General features: G+C 55.6%; 1 protein-coding gene across 3 annotated transcripts; it reads right to left on the bottom strand.

The window, feature by feature from the left end:
- Positions 1-1,980: 1,980 nt before the first annotated feature.
- On the bottom strand, positions 1,981-22,622 carry GGT5 (gamma-glutamyltransferase 5). Of its 3 annotated transcripts, XM_067700081.1 has the most exons (15): positions 20,679-22,622; positions 20,330-20,428; positions 19,821-19,997; positions 9,975-10,105; positions 9,581-9,676; positions 8,872-9,067; positions 8,167-8,324; positions 7,494-7,640; positions 6,504-6,640; positions 5,982-6,172; positions 5,478-5,584; positions 5,220-5,338; positions 4,979-5,089; positions 3,974-4,052; positions 1,981-2,747 (listed from the first exon to the last, which is right to left on the bottom strand). In XM_067700081.1, exons 3-15 carry the CDS (start codon positions 19,991-19,993, stop codon positions 2,251-2,253), a joined length of 2,142 nt encoding a protein of 713 aa, XP_067556182.1. In that variant the 5' UTR covers positions 19,994-19,997; positions 20,330-20,428; positions 20,679-22,622; the 3' UTR covers positions 1,981-2,250. The 3 variants fall into 3 exon arrangements, 2 of the variants coding, with proteins under 2 accessions (XP_067556182.1, XP_067556183.1); XR_010933193.1 differs by having other exon boundaries at positions 2,614-2,747; positions 3,740-4,052; positions 19,821-22,622; XM_067700082.1 differs by lacking the exon at positions 3,974-4,052 and having other exon boundaries at positions 2,455-2,747; positions 19,821-22,622.
- Positions 22,623-22,711: the final 89 nt, after the last annotated feature.

A 22,711-nucleotide genomic window follows, 5' to 3' on the forward strand; every position in this document is an offset into this window, starting at 1 on the left:
ACCCTGTCCTTTTGAATGTGTTGCTTGGAGTCTCCTTGCTTGTATTTGTTTGAGGAGTTTTGTGTTGTTTCCCAAACACAACTGGCCTTTGGTGTGCTTTGCCAAGTTTGGGGCTAGTCCTATGCTGACTTCATAAAGTGAATGTGGAAATGTTCCTCCGGGCTCTACACTGTGGCGGCTTAACTGGCAAGACAGGCCTCTGATCCTAACGGCAGGACGCACTTCGCCTGGGAAACTTTCCAGAAGGGCATTTGAGATAGACCAGTGTTCCTGCCACGTTCTCAGTTTTTTTTTGTGATCACTGACATGTCTAGACCTTTGCTCTTTCTTGGACCCGTTTGTCATTTATACTTAAGCTTGCCAGATTTAGCAAGTAAAAATAAAGCCTGCCCAATTAAATCTGAATTTCAGATAAGTGCCAATGTTTTTAGTGTGTGTTAAGTATCGCAATTCTACTTACATCATCCTAGAAAGAAAGTTATTTTGTCAAGTTTCCAAATGTATTTTTATTAAAATGAGTAATCTTTTCTAGTACTTCTAACTTCCTCTATAGCTTAGGTTATTTCCCCGTTCTCATTTCTTTTTTGTGTGTATTTACACGTCCTTCATTTTTACTAATTGGCTAGCTAATAGCTTATATATCTTTTTCAAAGATCTGTTCTTCTGACTTCAAGTTTATCAATTTCTGCTTCAGTTGTTACTAAATTCTTCCTCTTGCCTTCCTTACTGTTCTGGTTGTTCTTTTACTAACTTGGTATGTTAGATATTTTGTTTTGATTATTATTAATGTAACTATTTAAGGCAATATATTTTCCTCTGAGCCCTGCTTTAGCTATATTCTGTGGGGGCTGATCTGTATTGATGTGAATGTTATTTTGAAGATACCGCTTTGATTTCCTCTGTGTAACAAGATGTTTAAAGAGGCTGTAAGAGTCGCTAACTGGGCTGGGAATGCATCTTGGTTGGCATTACTTGTGGTCCAAGAGGGATGTGGGCAGGGGCCAGGCAAGTAACCTAGGGTGGGATGAGCAGGGAGCAAGAGGAATGGGCTTCCTCCAGGGGCCCCCAGAAGCCAAGGAGGGCTCTGTGTGGCCTCATGGCAGGATCAGGTATGCATTTTCCAAGGCTCATCACTGTCACGAGTAGGGAGTGGATCGAGGCTGTGGCAGCGGCAAGGAGGCAGAAAGGGATGAAGGGATGGAACCAAGGCCAAGCCACACATATGGAGGGAGAGGACTGGGTGACTATCATGGAGGGGGGAGAGGGGGGCACCAGAGAACTTCCGGCTGCCTCAGAGCTGGCTTCTGGTTGGGTGTATTGAGTCCGAGGTGCCTGTGGATCCCAGGTGCTCTGGAGGTGGGAGGTGGGCGGGTGAGTGGGTATGTGAGTCTGATGGTCCAGAAACCTGGGCTAGAGCCTGGGCGGGGACCCATCAGTTCACAAGTGGTAACTGAGGCTCCAGGGGACGGTGAGGGTCCCAGGGATGGCAGAGGGTGAGTCAGGAGTGCAGGGACACCGTTCTCATGCTCTGGGGATGCAGCTGGGAGGCACTGCGGTGAGGGTGTCTGTTGTCTGAAGGCCCTCGGTGTGTAGTGCTCTGTCCCAGCAGGCACAGGAGCAACACCCAACCCGTCCTGTGCGGCTGAACTCCAGGCAGAATGGGAGGTGATGGATCTGTAGTGGCGCCCTTCCAGGCGGAGGTACACCCCTGTGGGATGTTTGGGGTGAAACAGGAACTCCCAGTGCTCCCAGGACTCGGCATGGGGCAGGACCCCCCAGGGAGGGTGGCGCACTCAGGAGCTGGCAGAGCCATCCACGGTGGCTGGGGGCTCGCGGGTCTCAATCGGGGGTGGTTTGGTGACTGGCCGTGGGGGTGGGGTGACCCTGCACCTAGCAAGGGGAGGCCAGGGCTGCTGCTCCACCGCCTACAGTGCGTGGACAGCACCCCCGCGAAGAATGACTCACCCAAAACATCAACAGTGCTGAGGGTGAGAACATGTTGGAGTTGGGGGCTGGGGAGGGCTTAGGTCTCGCTTCATCCAGCCTTTTCCTGGCACGGAGGACAAGCTCCAGGACGGGCCTGAGCCAAGGGCCCCCAGGAGCCAGGGACAGGTGCCCCCAGGCCACACCCCTGCCTTCCTCCCAAAGGCGTGTGCGGAGCCCCAGCAAGTGTCCAGGGGTGGCCTGGAGAAGGCCCAGCCCGTGTCTGGTTTCCCTGGCTCCGTGGTGGTGTGTGTGGAGGGCTGCAGCTCACTGCACGTGCTTTCTGAAGGTCCCCTCCCCACCTCGACCCTGAATCAGGCGTGGTGCAGCCTTTTCTTTAATCTTGGACTGGAAGATACACAGGTGGGGAATGGGGTTTCGGGGAGCGGGGGCCCAGTCCTGGGTGAGAGGCCTGGGGAGGTTGGAGGGGTCAGGGCAGGGCCACAGGGGCTCTGGGAGGGCAGGGCTCGGCCCCCACAGCCGTCCATCTGCTGGGCTGTCCCCACCTCTTGAAGCCCCAGGCTGACCGTCCAGCCAAGGGGTCCAGATTCTGCCGGACCAGGCTAGCCTGGACGTGTGCTGGGTGGGATCCCAGCTCTGGGGAGGGAGGAGCCTCTTTAGTAGCCTGAGGGCTCCCCACCCTTCCTGGGGTCCGCTGCGGCGTACACGCAGGCCCCGTCCTGGGACACGGCCTGGACCACGTTCAGGAAAACGGGCCTCTCGGTCTGGCTCTGGCCCCGGTACTGGAGCCCCTTCTTCACCTCCTGGAGAGGAGAGAAGGCTGGTCATGGAGGGGCTGGGACCCGGGCAGGGAGCTGAGGACCCTGGCCGAGGAGGCAGGACTGGCAGGGGCGGTCTGGGAGAGGACAGAGGGGCGCTGGACGCAGCCTTGTCTGCAGGCATGGAGTCTACGGCCTCCCACTCCAAAGGCCCCAGAGGAGAAGCCTGGGCTCCAGGGGATATGATAGGAGGACATCGCCTGGACTAGAAGGAAGCTGAGATGCAGGTTCACTTCTGTCCTGGATCAAGGACACCAGGGGCCTCAACGTGACAACCAAGGAGTCCAAGGGCTTCTGTGGAGAAGATAGCTTTCAACGTTTTGAGGACCTTGAAAGCAAAGTCTTCTAGAAGGCAGAGCTTGGGCCCTTTGGGGTCCCAGGTCACCCATACATAAGAAAGGCCCAGCTCAACATCTGGCTCCTGCCCTGGACAGGAGGGATGGCCCTGGTGCCAGCACTGTTGGCAGCTCAGGACCTGCCATCTCAACACCAGCATGAGAAGACGGGGGTCCCAGACTCTCCAGGGCCCCGCCCTGCTGGTGGAGGAGTCAGCTAGAGGCTTCTGAACACCCATGAGTCCAAGGACATGGACCCCAGGCCACAGGCACCAGCGGTCCCCAAGGGTGAGGCACTACGAGCACGGGCTGTAAAGGCTCAGGTCTGAGACGGTGAGTGTGGGGAATTGGAGGGCGTCAGGGCCCAGGTGTTGGTGTCTGAGCGCCCGAGTACCTTGCCTTGGGGCCTGGTCCCCACACTTGCCAGTCTGTGGCTCTTCACACAGATCCTGGCACGTGGAGACCTGTGTTACTCGGGCCCCGCATTCCCACTTAAGGCCAAGGACCCCCACCCACCAGGGCCCTCAGTTCCAGGTGCCCTGCAGTCCCCAGGACCAGGGCCTCCAGGACCTGAGCCATGGGTACGGCGAGGTCTCCAGGCGCTATGGCCTTGGGTGTGTCTCTGCCTGACGTGCTAATTACCTAGTGTCCTTAGGTTGGAAGGCCTAGCTCCTCACAGCCACAGCAGGACCTGTGGTCCTCGGAGACCATTCTTTAGCGTCGTAGTGGCCAAACTCCAAGGCCCTGAGGAACAAGGACCCTCCTGGCCTCAGGCCTGGGCCTTGGCTCTGAGGGCCCTTGGAGACTCAAGGTCTCCACCGAGTGCCTCAGATGTTCTCCATGGGAGGTCCTGACCTGTGTGGCCAACACTCTAACCTTCCAGGGAGCTGAGGGCCGTGGGCTCGGGGTTCTCTGGATTCCAGGCTGTCAGGTCCAAATTCTCAGAGTTGAGGTCCTTGGAGAATGGTGTTCACAGAGTAAAGACCTTCAGTCAAGGTCAAGGAGAAGGGCCTAAGAGAGCATCAAGTCCTCCTGCCACGGGGAGGACCCTGCACAGGGAGGGAGGGAGGCTGGGAGGGAGGGCCTCGGACTCTGAGAGTTTGGGCCTGACGGGCTGAGGTCCTTAGTCTCCAGGCCCAAAGACCAAGGTTCTCAGGACTACACACCCCCTTGGACTCAAGGCCCCTCACTCTGTGGTCCTCAAAATTCCAAGGGCCCTGGGAGGCGGCCTTGAGACCAGAGAAGCTCATAACAGGAAAGGCAGCTTTGATGACCTGGAACCCCAGCTGCTTGAATGGACCCTGGACATGAAGTTTGGAGTCTTGAAAAGCTGCTAGTCCTTTAAAGTGGGTCCTAGTGAGGGCATCTGCCAGCCCAGAGACCTTCCAAGGAGGCCAGCCATCTGCCCAGGAGGAGGGGAGGGGCTGGGAGTCCCACAAGAGAATTCAGCTCCTGGGCCTGCTTGTGTGGGGAACCAAGAACCCAGTGCCATGGAGGGAAATCCCTCTGCAGACTCCCAGGAATAATAGACTCCTTGAGAAATAAACCGGCAGATAAAAGCTGCAGATCGCACAAGGAAGCAGATCACCATGAGGGAGGGTCCGAGAGGCCTCAGCCGGGGAAAGTAGCTTCCGGATAGAATGGCCCAGAAAGAGGAGGGCCCAAGGTGCAGGGGAGCTCGTTCTGGGAGTCGTGTGAACAACACCCTGTCCCCTGCCGGGGAGACCAGCTGCCTGTTGCCTCCCCCATGGAGCTTCTCAACTCCTGGTGGCCCCCAAAGCCAAAGTGCACCGGGCACACTCAAAAGCTGAGGCCCCACCAGGGGCTCTGAAGGCAAGCGCTGAGGCGTCTGTCTGGCGGTCTCTCGGCCCACGGCCTCACCTGGCTGAAGCTGGGCTCGTACTCTACCCGGCCCTTGCTGTCCACGTGCAGGATGGGGGCTGCAATGGCAGCTTGCAGGTCAAGGCCCAGCCACAGCTTGTTCATGATGGCCTGTTTGGGGAGAGAAGGATGCAGGGAGGGAGGGAGGGGCACCAGCCACCCTCCCCAGCCCCTCCTAGGACATGAGGACAACAGGGCCGCCCAGCAAGGGCACGTTCCATCCAGGAGCCCCCAGACTCACCTGGGCCACAGCAGAGATGATGAGCTCCCCGCCAGCCCCGCCGATCACCAGCTTCGACCCCTGGGCTGCGTTGACCAAGATGGAGGGGACCATGGATGAAGGGGGCCGCTCACCTGGAACTGGAGGCCGGACAGGTATCAGTGCAGCCTCGCTTCTGAGCCAGCGCCCCCCGGGGCCACCCCCTCCATCCCTGTCTCTGTGCTGGGCCTGCCCGGCCTTCCTGCCTTCCCTCCTCTCGCCCGGGGGCATTGTGCTCACCGGGAGGTGGGGTGACTCCGGAGCCCCGCCGGTGCCTCCAGCACAGGTCCAGGAGCTCGTTGTTGAGGAGGATGCCCGTGCGCGGTGAGTACACCATGGCTCCAAAGCTGTGGACAGAGGCAGAGCTGGGCGCAGGCCGTGGGCTCCCGACACACATGGGCTGCACCCCAGCGCTCCAGAAGCTCCTCGTTTTAGCAGCTGTCCCCCAGCATCCTGGAGCTGCTCTTCCCTCCCTGGCCCTGCCCCCAAAGATCCACCTTGTCCCCCACCACGGCATCCTCCTGCTTGTAAGGCCCGTCCTCATCCCGGCTCAGGGCCACCCCATCAGCAGCCTTTTCGGCCAGAGGTGTCAGGGTGTAGGACCCTTTTGACACAGGAGAGGGGAAAACAAGGTACCATTCGATGGACACAGCCAGGGAGGTGCTGGGAGGCCAGGCTGGGGGTGGAGGGCTGAGGTCTAGGGGGTGGAGTGGGGCCTGCCCGCCTGCCCCCGGCCCCACGTACGGCGTATTGATGGTGCTGGTGGCAGACACAGCGCTGCCATCCTCCCCCAGCACGGACACGTGGGCCGTGCCCATCCTGTGGCTCCAGGTCTCGGCCAGGCTGTAGTGGCTGAGCTGGTGGTCACCCCGGGTGTCGATCTGCTGGTGGATGTGCTGGGCCAGAGCCTCCCCCAGCAGGTCCTGGGAGGCGTTCTGGGGTGGGCAGACAGGTGACAGGGTCAGTGAGAGGCCAGGTGGAGTCACAGAGCAGAAGGTCCCCTAAGGGTGTCAGAGATGCAGCGCCACCACTGCCTTCCCGTACCTGCCCCTCCGGGGCTCCCTTCAGTCCCCAGACTGCTGTACCCTCCCTGCTCTGGCCCACTGACAGGCCATCCGGTTCTAGAACCAACCATGTACACACCCCTCCAGCCTCACCCGCCAGGCTCTCAGGGTCTGTGGATAGAGCACCCGTCGGCCTGACCCTCCCTTCATGCTGAGCCCTGGGGCAGGGAAGGGGGCTCTCCACCAGCTCAGGGCACCTCACCTGGACCTCCGGGTGGCTTCGAGGGTCCCACAGCCGCCACCTCTGCCCCCTAGCAAACTTGAGCGTCTCCACGAGGTGATGGTACAAGTTCACCCTCCCCTCGGGCCTGGCCACTGACTCCGCGGAAAAGTTGAACCCTGGGGAGGGGGTGGGCGCAGGTGGGGGTCATCCTGTGTAGTGGGTTGAGAAAGATTTGTCCATGTCCTAATTCTCAGAACCTGTGAATACCTTATATGGAAAAAGAGTGAATATTACCTTGTATGGCAAATGTGTGATTAAATTAAGGATCTTGAGAGGAGCGGACTATCCTGGATTATCCGGGTGGGCGCTAAATGTAATCACATATATCCTTATAAAACAGACACAGAGAAGAGGGAGGCTGAAACTGCAGGGATGCAGCCACAAGCCTAGGAATGCTGGCAGACGCCAGAAGCTGGAAGAGGCAAAGAACAGATTCTCCCCCAGGCCCCCCGGAAGGAATGTGGCCCTGCAGGCACCCTGATTTTGAACTTCTGGGCTCCAGAACTACGAGAGAATAAATTTCTGTTGTCTGAGCCACCAGGTTTTGGTAATTTGTGATACTTTGTTACGGCAGCCACAGGCTGCATCAGGCAGCCCCATCTCTGGACGCTGCCAGGATGCCTCCTGCTCCCCACAACCCCCTTGCAGGCTGCAATAGGCTGGGCCTCAGCCCTAGCTGCACACACTGGACCGGCAGCTCACCACCTGCAGAGCCACTGCACCTGTGCCCTGCGCCAGGGTCACCTGGGGGCACTTAGTGGGTAGATGTCTGCAGACTCTTCAGCAGAGCCCAGGCGTGGGCCACACCGGAGGCCAGCTCTAGAACACACCGTCCTGGCCCACTCCTCAGCCCAGTCTTCAGCATCTGAGGAGGGGGCTGAGCTGGAGGAGGCAGTGGCTACCCAGAGCCTGGCTGGGCCTGGAATTCAGTTCACGGGCGCCAGACCCCCTGGCTCCTGGGGGCCTCACCTTTGAGCACATTGAGGACAAAGCTGAGAATCGCGCCCCCTGCAGGCGGTGGCGGTGAGTACAGGGTGTAGTCTCCCAGGGGCACCTCCAGGGCGTCCACCACCTCAGGCCGGAATGATGCCAGGTCCTGCGGGGTCAGCAGGCTCCCTGGGGTGAGACAGAGGACTCCATGTACAGACGGGGAAACGAGGTGCAGAGTGTCAGCCAGGGACCTTGGTTTACACAGTGGGGGCCCCCCTCGTTCCCTAGCCTTCTAGGCTCAGAGGGGTGGTGCTGGGCCTGTGGGCAGTGGCCTCAGGGCTGGGGGATGGGTGGACAGAGGCCAGGGACGGGCAGGTTGGAGGGGAGAGTGGGAGAAGGTGGGGGAGGCAAGATGGCCTCTGAGAGACTGAGGGTGGCCAACTCCAGGCCCAGGAGCAGCCACCGATAGCTCCCGTCCCGTGGCCCTAACCCTCAGGGTCCTGCTCCTCGGGGGCTTTGACTGCAAGGTCCCTGAGACCAGCAGTGGGCATGACTTGGGCAACGACCTCTCCAAGCCCTGGGAGCAGCTGGCCCCCTCTCAGGGCGTGGGGAGGGGAGGGGAGGGGAGGGGAGGGCCGGACCCACCCTCAGCCCTGGCGCCCAGACCCCTCTTTCTCTGGCGGAACGGGGCTGTGGGGCCTCATGTGCTGACCTTCCTTGGCAACGTCCTCCAGCAACATCTGGCCCAGCCTCCCTGTGTAGAGGGCCTCTGCGCCTTCCGCAGCCACGGTCTCCAGGGTGGCGGCCAGCGCGGGCCACGGGAGTGGGTCATGAGGACTCAGGGGTTCTGTCCCATTGAAGAAGAGCTGCCTGGGGGTGGGGGGCAGCCTCAGGGTGAGGCCAGGTCCTGGAGGGCAGCCACACTTCTGCAGGGACCCTACAGGGAGGGAGTCCTGGTCCGGAGTCCTGAGGGGCTGTGGTGGACGTGGGGGCAGATTCTCCAGGATTGGGTGGGGCTGACACCCCTCATGTCTCTCATCACCCAGGCCCAGGGAGGACACGCCCCCCCCCCCACCACGCCAGCGTCCACCCAGGGCCTGACACCCGGCATTCCTCCTGGTCAGTGGGCTGCCCGGGTGGGCGAGTGGGATGGCCAAAGCCCTCCTGCCAGCCCAGAGAGAGTGGGTGGGGGGGGAGGGCAGGGCCCAAATCTGCACCCTGGGAGCCCCATCACTTTGGCATAAACTGTCTCTGGCCTGAGCCCTCTGATGAGGTTCTGCCACGTGGAACCGGAGGTCTCTGAGCTGCGACATAGCTCAGTGACATATTGGCCAGCCAGGGCCCCGGCCCCCAGAAGGTTGATCCGCTGGCTGGAGGAGGAGCTGAGGAGGGGCCCTGGGCCCCCATCGGAGCTCACCTCAGGGGCGATGCGTGCAGAGAAGGGCGCAGGTAGCTGCTATGCAGGAAGCGGCTGAGGATGCGGGGCACGCGGAGGCCCCCCCGGAGCAGCGCGATGGTGGGCCTGAAGAGCTGCGCCCAGGGCAGGTGGCCGTGGCGGTGGTGGGCCTCAGCGTAGCCACGGAGCTCCCCAGGCACCCCGATCCACTGGGCACCTGCACGGCACGGGGGTCATGCCCCTGCCCCTGGGCCGCCCCCCTTGGCCCCCGGGGGCTGTCACTCCACTCTTGGCTGCCTGGCCCCCCAGCCGTGGCAGCCAGAGCGAGCCTTCTGGAGCCCACCTGGGACCACGGCCCTCCCCCCTCACACTCCTGTGCCTCCCCATTTCCCTCTGCACAAAGTCCATGGCCAGGCCTGTGGGGCCCAGAAAAACTGGCCCCATCCCCACCCCCCACCCCCAGCCCCCCAACCTGTCTCCACTGAACCCTCCGGGCCTTCAGCTGAGGTGGTCCCTCTGCTTGGATCGTCCCTCCCAACTCAGAGAGCCCTCCCCCGGGAAAACCCGGGGAGTCAGGACCTCCGCAGGGGCTCCCCATCCCCAGCTGCCACCCCTCAGTGCCAGGGTGGTTCAGCTGTCCATCAGGGGCGCTGCCCCTTCAGGGTGGGGGGTTCTGCTCAGCCCCAGTGGTCTGGTGGGGTGGGAGCGGGTGGCCCCTCTAGGGCCTCACCTGTGCCCAGAGGCTGGGCCTGCTTGCACTGGTCCAGCAGACCTGGGACGTGGCTGGCGGGTACCGTCTCCCTGGCGTTGATGACCTCCACCTTCCCTGGAGTTGGGCAGGGCGTGTGGGGTGTCAGGGGCACCCCGGTGGCTGCCAGGCCTCACTGCACACCAACAGTCCCCCTCAGACAGCCCTGGCCCTGCTCTCGACCTCAGTTTCTCTACCATGAACTGGCCTCTGCGCGGGTTTAGGCTTTGCAGAGGTTGGGGGGCACCAAGAGACTCAGGAAGGGGCGTGGGTAGACAGGGCAGGTCGGCCACACTCTCAGGTGGTCTAAAAGGACCTCACTGTTAGCACCTGTGGACGAGCCCATCCTCCCCACGGGCGTCCCGTATGGACTCACCTGTGGACGCATTGTAGATAGTGAAGATGACCCCTCCACCCAGGCCCATGCTCTGGGGGTTGACAACCCCGGTGCAGACCAGAGCCGCGATGGTGGCATCCACGGGTGAGCCGTGCTGCTGGAGGATGGCTCTAGGGAACACGGCACAGAGTAAGTGGCCTGGCTGCCCCGCGCTGGCCTCCTGACCTGGGCTGCTCTGCCAGCATTCACTGGGGAGTGGGGACAGGTGGGTGGTCTGCTTGCTGCCACCAAACCGCAGGTTAGTTTTGAGACCACACTGGGCTGCCCCCTCAAGCCCAGCCACTCACAGGTGTACAGCACTCTACAGATTGCAAATTGTGACGCCATTTACACTGCCCCTGGCTGTATATAAGGTTCTTCTCAGTTTACAAAGTGCTCCAGCTGCCATTATTCCCTAGGTCCTCCCAGCAGCAGCGGCTCATTCACAACAGGCAGAACCAGGCCCAGGCCAGCCCCTCCGTTCCTCCCGGCAGCGCCGGGAGCCTCGCCTGGCAGATGCCACTCCTCATCTCACTGGGGACACACTGGCCCAACCCCTTCAAGACTGGATTTTTTCAAGTCACCCCGGGATCCTGCCCTGCCATCAGGGCTTAGGGCTTGGGCTGATGGGTTCCACAGCCCCTCCCAGGGCCCCACGGTCTGTGGGAATGTTCTCAGGCCTCAGTCTCCCCACCTGTCCATGGGCAGCGAGGGGTGAACCCTTCAGCTCCTAGGTGCTGGTCAGACTGGCCTGTGCCGAGGAAATGCCCGTCTCCCTGGGGCACAGCCTTGCACAGCTCACTGGGGGCTGCCTCTTCCCTCACGGCCAGGATTCCTCCCCAGCACCTCAAGGTCACAGATGCGAAACCAAGGCCCGAAGAGGGGCTGGGCCTGGGTCCCCTTCCCCCACCACTGACCCCAGCACCTTCTCAGCTCAGGCACACTGAGCCGACGACTCCATGCTGGGCTCACCCCTCCCCGGAGCCACGTATCCCTGCTCTGGGCCCACACGTGGGCACACATGGGGGCCACATGGACACAGGTAATCTTGGAATGGGAAAGAGGGCACAAAGACAGAAGTATGAAAGAACTAAGATTCTACATCCAGGCACAGAGAAACGCACATTTTAATTAGGATAAAACACCATAAACAAAGAAAAAAGACAAACTGGAAAAAACTAATTTAAATTCCCGTCACAAAGGCCGCATCTCACTTGACCTCGGAAGTGCTCTCCGCACTAGGCTTTCAGGACCCCCACCTACCACACTCCGGTTTTCCTCCCACCACCCCAACCTCAAGATCTTAGAAGCCCCAGGCTCAGTCCTCGGTCCTGGTACATCTATGTCCTCCCCCAGATGAGCTGATCCAGGCTCAGGGCTTAAAATGCAACCTCTGTGCTGATGACCCCCAAATTTGATCTCCCCTAAACTCCAGGCACTTATCCCCAGCCATCCACAGGCTACCTCCCCTAGGCATCTAAGAGGTATTTCACTCTTGACATGACCTAAACTGCACTTTTTCCTTCCCTCCCACCTCTGCCCCCAAAACTGCTCCTTTGTTAGTCATCATGATCCTAGAAAAGGACACAACCATTCACCCTCAGGCTATAAACCTCAGAGTCGTCCTTGATTGGTCACTTTCTTTCATCCCCATATCCAATGGCCAATCCTGCCTGTTAGTTATACCTCCAAAATACACCTAGATTCCAATCCTTTCTCATCACCTCCTCCACCACACCACCACCCTGGTCTAAGCCACCAGCATCTCTCACCTGGGTTACTGTAACAGTCTCCTATCTGGTCCCTTGCATCTGCCTTGCTCCCATAGGTTTATTAAAAAAATAATCTGTTAACATGTAAAGCAGACATCCTAGTAATGAAAGACTAAACAATTCAGACCAAACTTCCACAGACAACTAGAAAAGCCAGACAAATAGAAAACATCTGCTCAAAGGTGTCAGAAGCAGGAGAGAAATACAGGCCTCCGAGTGAGAGGAGCCTGGCTTTTGGAGCCGCTTTTCCCCTCCAGACGACTGCCAGTCCTGGAAGAGGAGGCTGAACGGCCAAGCAGGGCTTCTGACATCCTCAGAAGAGGATCTTGCTGTGGTTTATGTCAAAGAGTGTTTTTCCTGTGTTTTCCTCTAAGTTTTTTTTTTTTTTTTTTTTTTTTTTTTTTTTGCGGTACGCGGGCCTCTCACTGTTGTGGGCTCTCCTGTTGCGGAGCACAGGCTCTGGACGCGCAGGCTCAGCGGCCGTGGCTCACGGGCGCAGCCGCTCTGCGGCATGTGGGATCTTCCCGGACCGGAGCATGAACCCGTGTCCCCTGCATCGGCAGGTGGACTCTCAACCACTGTGCCACCAGGGAAGCCCGTTCCTCTAAGAGTTTTATAGTGTCTGGTCTTACATTTAAGTCTTTAATCCATTTGGAGTTTATTTTTGTGTATGGTGTTAGGTAGTGTTCTAATTTCATTCTTTTACATGTAGTTGTCCAGTTTTCCCAGCACCACTTATTGAAGCGGCTGTCTTTTCTCCATTGTATGTTCTTGCCTCCTTTGTCATAAATTAGGTGCCCATATGTGTGTGGGTTTATCTCTGGGCATTCTATACTGTACCACTGATCTATATTTCTGTTTTTGTGCCAGTACCATACTGTCTTGATTACTGTAGCTTTGTGGTATGGTTTGAAGTTGGGACGCCTGATTCCTCCAAATCCGTTTTTCTTTCTCAAGATTGCTTTGGCTATTTGGGGTCTTTTGTGTTTCCATACGAATTGTAAGATTTTTTGTTCTAATTCTGTGAAGAATGCCATTGGTAGTTTGATAGGGATTGCATTGAATCTGTAGATTGCTTTGGGTAGTATAGTCATTTTCACAATATTGATTCTTCCAATCCAAGAACATGGTATATTTCTCCATCTGTTTATGTCATCTTTGATTTCTTTCATCAGTGTTTTATAGTTTTGTGAGTACAAGTCTTTCGCATTAGGCAGGTTTATTCCTGGGTATTATATGTTTTTGCAATGGTAAATGGGAGTGTTTCCTTAATTTCTCTTCCTAATTTTTCATTGTTGGTGTATAGGAACACCAGAGATTTCTGTGCATATAGGCCTCAAATTATTTCTAAACAGTTTTAACAATCTTTATACACGCTCGTTAGTGCTCAATTAAAAAGGACTAAGCTGGGGCTTCCCTGGTGGCGCAGTGGTTAAGAGTCCGCCTGCCAATGCAGGGGACGCGGGTTTCTGCCCTGGTCCAGGAGGATCCCACATGCCGTGGAGCGGCTAGGCCTGTGAGCCATGGCTGCCGAGCCTGTGCGTCCGGAAGCCTGTGCTCCGCAATGGGAGAGGCCACAACAGTGAGAGGCCCGCGCGTACCGCAAAAAAAAAAAAAAAAAAAAAAAAAAGATTAATATAATTATAACCATTATAACAAACATATAAACCTTTCTCAGTATCAAAAATTATATCAGAAAGAGAAAATAAGAGATATATTTTGCAAAAAACAAATAATTTTAAAAGAAATAAAGAGAAAAAAGAAAAGAAAAAATATATATATATACACACATACACATATGCATTTGAAAAAAGAGAAAAGAAACACAGGAAAAATAAATCCAAAACAAATGAAAATGATTTCCTCTAAAAGAGAGAATAGGAACAGAATAAAGGTCATATGGATGAGAGTGAGACTTTTGAGAATACCTTTTTATACAGTTCTGACTTGTATTCAGAAAGAAAATTAAACAGAAAGGATGAAAAAGAAAACACTAAAATTGAATTTTAATTGAAAAAAACTAAGCTAATAGTATATTGAACTGTTAACATAATCACACAGGAAAAAGAACTTAATTAACTGCACATCTTTCATGGGATATATCTTAAGGACCAAAAAAACCTCTGCAAAGACATCTTGAATTTTCTCTAGTAGATTCATTGTTCATAGTGCATTGTTGAAGTAATTCTGAAACTTTTTTGTGAGTACCTGGGGATACAGCAAGTAAGTAAATATATGGACATTGCTGGGAACTTCTCATAGTTGCAGAGACAAGATGGGATGGAGACAGATGCAGAAGACCCCATCGTAGTGGATTTGAACTGGAGGTGTCAGAGATTTTACATTTTTTCTTGTTCTATGCACTGATACTACCTAGAAGCAATGGCATCCCAATAATAATGAACCCTCTTAGCATCCAGATTTTCATTTCTAAAATACCATTCTCTACCAATTCCTGATTTCAGGTCTGAGGGAATATACGAATAGATCCTGGAACATTTTGGGTACAAGTCAAGAAAATTCTCTAAGACTGATGGATTCTTGTAAAAGAACATAGATGCTGGCTTAAAGGGGCTCTCACTGGTCAAATTTGTGACAATTTGAGCATCAGAAAAAGTAAAGTGATGGATTATGACATAGTGAACTAAAATAATCCATGAGTCAATAGTAATACTCAAGAATATCTGGGTTGGGGAAGGGGGATCTTTTTTACAGAAGAATGCCAGCCAATGAGTGGTGAAGAAATGACTAGTTTAGAAATCGCCTTTTTGCAAACACAAATGTATCTGTTGAGACGATGATAAAAATCGATGCTAAAACATGGGATAAACGTTGTTTGAGAAAAGGATATTCGCCTGGTCTCAAAGTATCAAACCCTATGTTACTAATTTAATAGGGAAATGGTACCCCGTACAATGGAGAGATCTGGAAGACACCACCTTTATGAAGTGATCCAACTTGGCATCACAATGATGAGAGGGTCTGACACTGTGTTCCCTCTTGTGTGATACAACGGGAAGGCAAAATACCTATCTTACATTGTGTTTAACCTGAATCTGATCGTAAATAAATTATAAAAACAAACCAAGGTTGTAAAGAAAGACTGATACAACTGAACCGACTTCTTTAATGTCACAGAATATCAACTTTTTTTTTTTTTTAAAGCAGGGGATTATTCTAGATTAAAGAAGACTAGAGAAACATGACAATCACTGGATACTGGATCTAAAAAGAAAGATGGGTTGGGGGTGGGGGTGGGATGAATTGGGAGATTGGGATTGACATATAAACACTAATATGTATGAAATAGATAACTAATAAGAACCTGCTGTATAAAAAAATGAAATAAAATTCAAATTAAAAGATGAAAGAGAAAAGAAAGAAAGGAAGGAAGGAAGGAAGGAAGGAAGAAAGAAAAAAGAAAGAAAGAAAGAAAGAAAAGAAAGAAAGAAAGATAGATTGGGTCAATTGGAAAATTTTTGAATTGGACTAGGTATTAGGTACTATAATTTTACCAAGGTTAAATTTCTTGAGTGTGATAATGGTATTAAGGTTATATAGGAGAATAATCTTATTCTTAATAGATACATGTTTGAAATATTTAGGGATAAAGTGTCATGATAAATGCAACTTATTTTCCAAATATGTGGAAAGATAGATATATGGAGAGTGAGAGAGCACGAGAAAGAGACAGCGAGACAATGTGGCAAAGTATGAACAACTGGTGAATCTAAGTGAAGTGTATATGGGTATTCTTTCCATTTTTCTGTGGGTGTAAAACTTTTTCAAAATAAAAATATGAACATTTAGGGGAAGAACAACAAAAAACTTGTGGAATGCAGCTAAGCCAAACTTTGAGGGAAAATTATAGCTTTAAGTGCATGTACTAGAAAAGACTTTAAAGATCAATCATCTATGTATCCACCTTATAATTTGTTTTTCCCAAAATGTATCTCAAGATGAATATTTTTTAAAAAGCAACTTAAACTCAATGGAAGGAGGAGAAAAGAGCCAAGATAAAAGTAGAAACTAATGAAAGAGGAAATAAATGCATCATAAAGAAAATCAACAAAGCCAAAAGTTGGTTCTTCCAAAATACAATAAAATTGATAAAACCCTTATCAAGACTGATCAAGAATGATAAGAGAAAACGCTAGTTACCAATATCAAGAATGAAAAATGGGGGCTTCCCTGGTGGCGCAGTAGTTGAGAATCTGCCTGCTAATGCAGGGGACACGGGTTTGAGCCCTGGTCTGGGAGGATCCCACATGCTGTGTAGCAACTAGGCCCGTGAGCCACAACTACTGAGCCTGCGCGTCTGGAGCCTGTGCTCCGCCACAGAGAGGCCGCGATAGTGAGAGGCCCGTGCACCACGATGAAGAGTGGCCCCCGCTTGCCACAACTAGAGAAAGCCCTCGCACAGAAACTAAGACCCAACACAGCAAAAATAAATAAATTAATTAATAAACTACCCCCAACATCTAAAAAAAAAGAAAAAGAAAAAGGGGCCTCATTACAGACTCTGGACATTAAGAGGATAATAATGAGAGGACGTTATAAACAATTATATGCCAACACATGACAACTTGCACAAACTGGACAAATTCCTTGGAAAGAACTTACCAAAACTGACTCAAGAAAAAATAAAAACTTGAAAGTCTTATACTTGTTAAAGAAACAGAATCTGTTATTTAAAACCTTCACATGCACACAAAGAACTCAGGCTCAGAAGATTAACCAGTAAATTCTTCCAAACGTTTAAGGAGGAAATAACACCAATCTTAAGAACAAGAAACAACAACAACACAAAACCTGTTCTTGCAGACTATGGAAAAGGAGAGGACATTTCCTAGCTCTTTTTATGAGACCATTGTACACCTGACAAGGACATGAGAAGAAAGGAAAATTACAGACCAGTACCTCTCATGAATATGAAGAAAAAAATCCTAAACAAAATATTAGCAAATCAAACTTAGGGATAAATAAAAATGATATTAAATCATGAACAAGCTGGGCTCCTTCCAGGAATGCAAGGGCAGTTTAACATTTATTGCATTTTTTTTTTTTTTGGCCGTGACACCCGCGGCACATGAGATCTTAGTTCCCCATCCAGGGATCGAACCCCCGCCCTCTGTATTGCAAGTGTGGGGCCTTAACCACTGGACTCCCAGGGAAGTCCCACTGCACTTTTTTAAAGGGAGAAAAATCGTTTGATCGTCTTGATAATGCAGAAAATGCATTTGATATACATTTGACAGAAAGATGGGCAAAAGATTTTAACAGAAATTTCACAGACGAGGATACCCACAATGACCAATAATCACTTCCAATCCCTCAGCATTAGGTGTGGAGTTATTGTCTATCTCCCCCTACTACGAAGGCAAGAGCCTCGACCATCTGGTTACCACTGTGACTCCAGGACAATGGCTGGCAGGTGGCAGGTGCTGCAGGTAGCCAAGCATCACACACCTTCACGCATCCACGATGCCTGCCAACATGTACCACGAACACGGTCATGTCAACAGGCAGGATGGTACGTGCTCGGGGCCACCTGGGTTGGGGTTCCTACTCACCAGGCACGTGCCTCACCCTCCCTGAGCCTGGGTCTCCTCAGCTGTGAAGGGGCCAGTTGTGGCCAGCAGAGAGCTGCGGTGCAGAGCAGTCACACTTCTCTCACCTGCCTGTCCCCAAGGAGCTGGAAGGCTGCTGTCACATACACACTCGGACACGCACGCTCACACGTGTGTATGCATGATGCCCAGGTATACAGGCTGTTTCCTCCTGAACCCCAGAGGGTTGGAAGTGCAGTAATTTCCCGGTGAGCCAACCGGGAGTCCAGAGAGCCACTAGGGTCACAAGGGCTGGGAGGGGAGGAAGGGTGACATCACACCATAATCCCGTGAGCCTTCCCCACAGCAGGGTCCCCTGTTGAGATGCCGACCACATCCAGACCAAGCCACTGTTACAACAGGCCAGGGACACCTCCTCTGGGCTGCGTGCGCTCCGTGACAGAGGTGCCAACACGAGCCCCACTTCACAGGTGGGGAAACCGAGGCTTGTCCAGAGTCCCCATTCTCCTCTGCACCCAGGGCATGACCCACAGGCCGACTCCTGAATGGGTCTGAAGCAGCTGACAAGACCCAACCTGCAGGGCCCAGCCCCTCCCCACCCCTGACTCCAGGGCCCCACAGGACAAGCACCCTGGGCCCCCCGCCGGCTCCCTCTACAACTACCCACATGGCCACTGAAGCTCTGGCCTTTACAATCCGAGCCCAGGGGCTGGGCAGGCTGGAATCCTGGGCGGAGGGTGGGGACCCTGGGAAGACTCCACCCTCCAACAACCCCGGAGAGATTCCCCCTCTGCAGGGGCAGCAGAGCAGGACAGTCCCAGCTGGGCCCGCTCATGCTGTGACACCCAGCTGGTCCCTTCTGTGCAGGCCTAGTTTCCTCTAAGTCAAGTGGAACTATGAACCCTCCGCTCAGGATCCTGCGTGGCATTTCCGAGTGATCACAGCAGACAGACATCACAGAGCCTAAAAATCACCACTAACTCTGGTCTCCCTAGAAGGCAAGCACTCACGTGGAGCCTTGGAACTCCCAGTTTGAACGTGAGCCTAACACACTGGCATCACGCAGGATGGGACGGGCCTCGTTGTCACCGTGCTTCTATCGTGTGTACACTAGGCTCGGAGCCGGATCCTCCCCCAGGGGCTCTGGCTGCTGCAGGAGTCCCAGCCCCACTGAGAGAACCCAGAGCTCACAGGGTGGAAGGAGGTGGGGTCTAGGAGGCCCTTGCAGGATCTCCCCAGCCCTGCCAGATGGTGTGAGCCTCTGTCCCACAGCAGCTGTGGCAGCTCCAGGCTCTCTCCCACCCCTGGTTTCTTAGAACAAGAACAGGAAGTGGAACGCCGAGGACATGAAACACTTGGGGGGAACCACATCTGCTCACCTCACCAGCGAGGGTTGCAGAGCAGAGACCCCAACCCCCGGCCCTCCAAAACCCCCAACAAAGACTTGGGGAGACACAACAGGCCCGGAACCCCCTCGCAGATCCGTGGCAGCAGCCCCCCACCCCTGGGGGCCGCGTCCCCATCAGTGGTCTCTGGGTCTGAAGCCCCGACTTGTTTGCATCCTTGCAAATATGGGCTCAGGGGGCGCAGCGCCTCTGCAGTTCTCAGAGCATTGAGAGGGGTCATTCCCCTCCCGGCCCCTGGGAGCCCTCTGGGAAGACCAAGCAGTCTGCCCCCAACTTGTCCCTGTCATCCTAGAGGGAGCCCTGAGGGAGGGGACAAGTCCTCTTTGGTTTACAAAGCACTCCTGATTCTGACAATGGCCCTTGAGGCAGATATTCCAGGAAGCAGACTGAGCCGGCAGGGAGGGGGCTGCTAGCCCAGGCTCCCACAAGCCCAGAGTGGGGCAGGGGCCAGGAGGGGTGTCCTACGCATCCTGTCATGGCAGGCAGCGGAAGCCTCCCGTGGGCTGGGCTTCCTGGAAGAGCGTTGGGAAACATCAGTTGAGGCCCCTCTCCACAGCCCCCCTGCCCCGGCCCACCGAACATCAGTCACTCTGCCTGCCACTGGCCTGGCCCCAAGCCTTGACACGCAGAGGGGAGGCCGCAGGGGACATGATGCCATCAGAGGCCAGTTTTCCAGGGCCAGGAGGGGAGCCTGGTCCCGGCAGGCAGTCCTCACATATGGAGCCCCTGAACCCCCTCACCCATGTCCCTGGGGAAAGACCCCAGCCTTGGAAAACTGCCAGGGCTTCTCTGAAGGGGCCGGGACCAGACAAGCAACACTGTAGCAGTGCCCTCGCTGGGCCTCCCAAGCCCCAGAGCTAGGACCAGCCTCACACACCACCTCTGCTCTGCCCACACTGTTGTTACCCTGTGCACACCTGCTACCTGGTCTGTGCAAGGGCTCTGAGGCTGCTTCCTTACTGGAGCCCAAACCCACACGACCCCCACATGGCAACATGCACACACGTGTGCCTTCTCCACACTCTCGCCACTGGTCACAAAGTCTCTGGGAGGGGTCAGCGCCAAGGGCCACCCAGTTCCCACCCACTTCCTACTCACCGTCCAATGTCCGAGCAGATCTTAGAGTCTGCAGCAACCGCAGCATGGGCAAAGGCCTGGGGGCCACAGTGGACACGGTGCCAAGAGACGACCACGATAGGCACGATGATGGCCAGCGCCAGCCCCAGCCCCAGCAGGACCATGCTGACCGTGGCTCCGTGTCCCTGGGCCATGGCTCTGTGGCCCAGGGGGAGAGAGGAGGTAAGTGGGCACACACGCCAGTGGGCGGAGAGATACAGAGAGACAGGTGGATGAATGGACAAGATGAGCAGATGGGCTCACAGATGATGGGACAGATGGACAAATAGACTGGAGCCAGAGACAAACAAAATGGATTGACAGCCAGATGGCTGGACAGAGAAGGAAGGTCAGATGGACAAGTGGACAGAGTCAGGATTACAGATAGATAGACAGACAGGTTTCCAGGAGAACAGCGGGCAGCCAGGCGGACAGGTGGGAATGTGGACGGGCGGCTGGCAGCGGGGCTGCTGCCTTCCTCCAGCGCCCACCTCAGAGGCGGAGCTGGCCACCCGCCTGGACTTCCAGTTTTCAGCCCGTCTTGGCCCTGGCAAGATGCCAGGCAGCAGGGTGTCTGTGGGGAGTTTTTCCTGCCAGAGAGGAGTCAGCGGCTGCCGTTAACTCCCTCACTGCTGTTCCCACTGCTTGTCCCCTGAAAGCCTCGGTACAATCACCCCTCCCACCGGTTGCCAACGCCCAGGGCTACCCTGTCCTGTCCTGTGTGTGTGAGGACTTGGTGCCTGCTTGGCTTCCCAGGGGAAGCTGGGGTGCGGGGCTCCCAGGACCCTCCCCTGGATCAGGCTCAGTGGGGCAGAGGGCCAGGGCAGAACCCCAACTCACCTCCTCTTCCTGGGGCCCCGCCCAGCCGCAGCTCACCGCAGCATCCTCAGAGCCAGAGGACACTGGGGCTGAAGGGGACCAGAGGCAGACACAGGGGGACCCAAGGCAATGTCAATCAGGACCCGAGTTCAAGTCCCAGCTCAGCTGAAGCCAGGGCAGGGGGGGTGGCCAGGGGTGACCAAGAGGGGACTTGGCTTCCCTGCCTGCTCAGGGGAGGCGACTGGAACACCAAATACCCAGGACAAGACTTCTGTGTGGGGAATGAAGACAGGGCCTGCGTCCAGCCCTTGGCACACAGTGCCCACCGGACTGTCCACCCCCGGGGCCTGCTGTCCCAGAAATGCCACTGGGCCTCAGGGAGCGGGCTTCCCTTCCACCTGCATCTCTGCCCATCCCTGGTGGAATGTCTGCTTCCCTCTTCCTGAGCTGACAGCACCTCCTCTCCTGGGGGCACCGGCCTGCACCCTGCCCTGCCCAAGCCTCAGGGTGCCCAGCTGGGAGGTGGCTGGGAGAGTGGGGGCTCCCCGAGGTGCCCCCTTTGACAAGACTCAGCAAGGCCCAGGGTGCAGGGGCTGGACTCCCACCCCCAGAGCCCCCACATTCTCCCAGCTTCCTTTCCAGCTGAGCTTTGCCCTCCCCAGGTCTCTTTACCCCTTCTGGCACAGCAGAGAAACTGAGGCACGTGCCCACACTGCACAGAGCCTGCCAGGCCCCCCTGTCCGAAGCCCCTGCCAGCCTGATCTGGAGGGGCTACTGGGGCACCCTTGGGGGGTGGGGAGGGCTGCGGTCACCTCCCACCACCCCCACCGGACCCCCAAACCACAGTGACATTGCTCAACCAGGAACCAGAGTGCATTCCTGGGCCAGGGCCAGCCCGGGAGGCAGAGGAAGCAGGGACAGAGAGGTCAGCGGGGTCAGGGTGGAACAATGGCCCCTCTCTCCCCAACTTTCCTGGTCAGGCAGAGGCCAGGATGCAGGGACTGCTAGAGCGAAGGCCCAGGGAAGGAACAGGCATTGTGCTGGGCTGGCCAGAAGTGTGATCAGGGAGGCACAGCCAGAAAGGGCCCTGGACATCCGTGTCCAGGAGATGAGGGGCGGGAAAGAGAGGGGAAGCCAAGTCTCCAGGCCCCAGGGGGGAGCTGAACCCCATAACGGCTGGGGAACTGGTGTGCACCCCGTCCACGTGCTGGGGCCCAGGGAGTTCCAGGCCAGCCCCCACCTCCGCTGGAGCAAGGCCCGCCCCTCAGGCCTCAGTCTTCTCCCCTTTCCTCCGGGGCTAAAATGAGGGCTGAGGAGAGACCTGCCCACCCCACCAGCTCAGCCTCCATCTTGTGCCCCCATCCCCCAGGGACCCCAAAGATGCCACCCTCCAGGGCTCAAGGCTCAGACATGGGGGCACTCTGCAGACCAACACCCTGCTTCCCTGTGGGCACTTTGGAAGCATCAGGATTTTCTGCCTCATGAAGGAGAACCCAAACCTGGGCTCTCCTAGCCCTGTGCCCCTGACCTCAGAGGCCCCCACTGGTGCTCACTAGGCAGCGGGACGTCTTGCTGTCGTGCTGGGACCCCCTCACCCCTGCCCGCCTCCCCAGGTCTTTCCCAGCACCTCACCTTGGGCGTTACAACTGTGTATAAAGGATGAGTTAGGAGGCCCTGAGGGAGGGAGGGGCTGGCCCCGGTGGGGGAGGCTGGGTGCTGCGTCTTGTGGTTCTCCCCCACCCAGAGCCACCCTCCCTGGGGTGCTGGCCCAAGCCCTGACCCCTAGGGATTTGGCGACCTCTTCCAGTTCATGGATCCCTGAGAACCGGGCCTCCTTCTGGAATGGATCACAGCTTGGGTTTCACTCTGGGTTTCTGCTTGGAAAGCCCCCTGGGCCTGGCCCTGACCAACATGTTTTGCTCCAGCCTCTTGCCCAATCCCACCCCCACCCAGACCTCAGCTTCACCTCAGTGTGTGCTGGTTATGGTGAGGCTGGACACCCGCCGGGCTGAAGAGGTACCAGGGCTCCCAGGAGGAAACGCCGGGGCCATGCG

This window comes from Pseudorca crassidens, chromosome 12 (assembly GCF_039906515.1).
Source record: "Pseudorca crassidens isolate mPseCra1 chromosome 12, mPseCra1.hap1, whole genome shotgun sequence".
Taxonomy (NCBI): Eukaryota; Metazoa; Chordata; class Mammalia; order Artiodactyla; family Delphinidae; genus Pseudorca; species Pseudorca crassidens.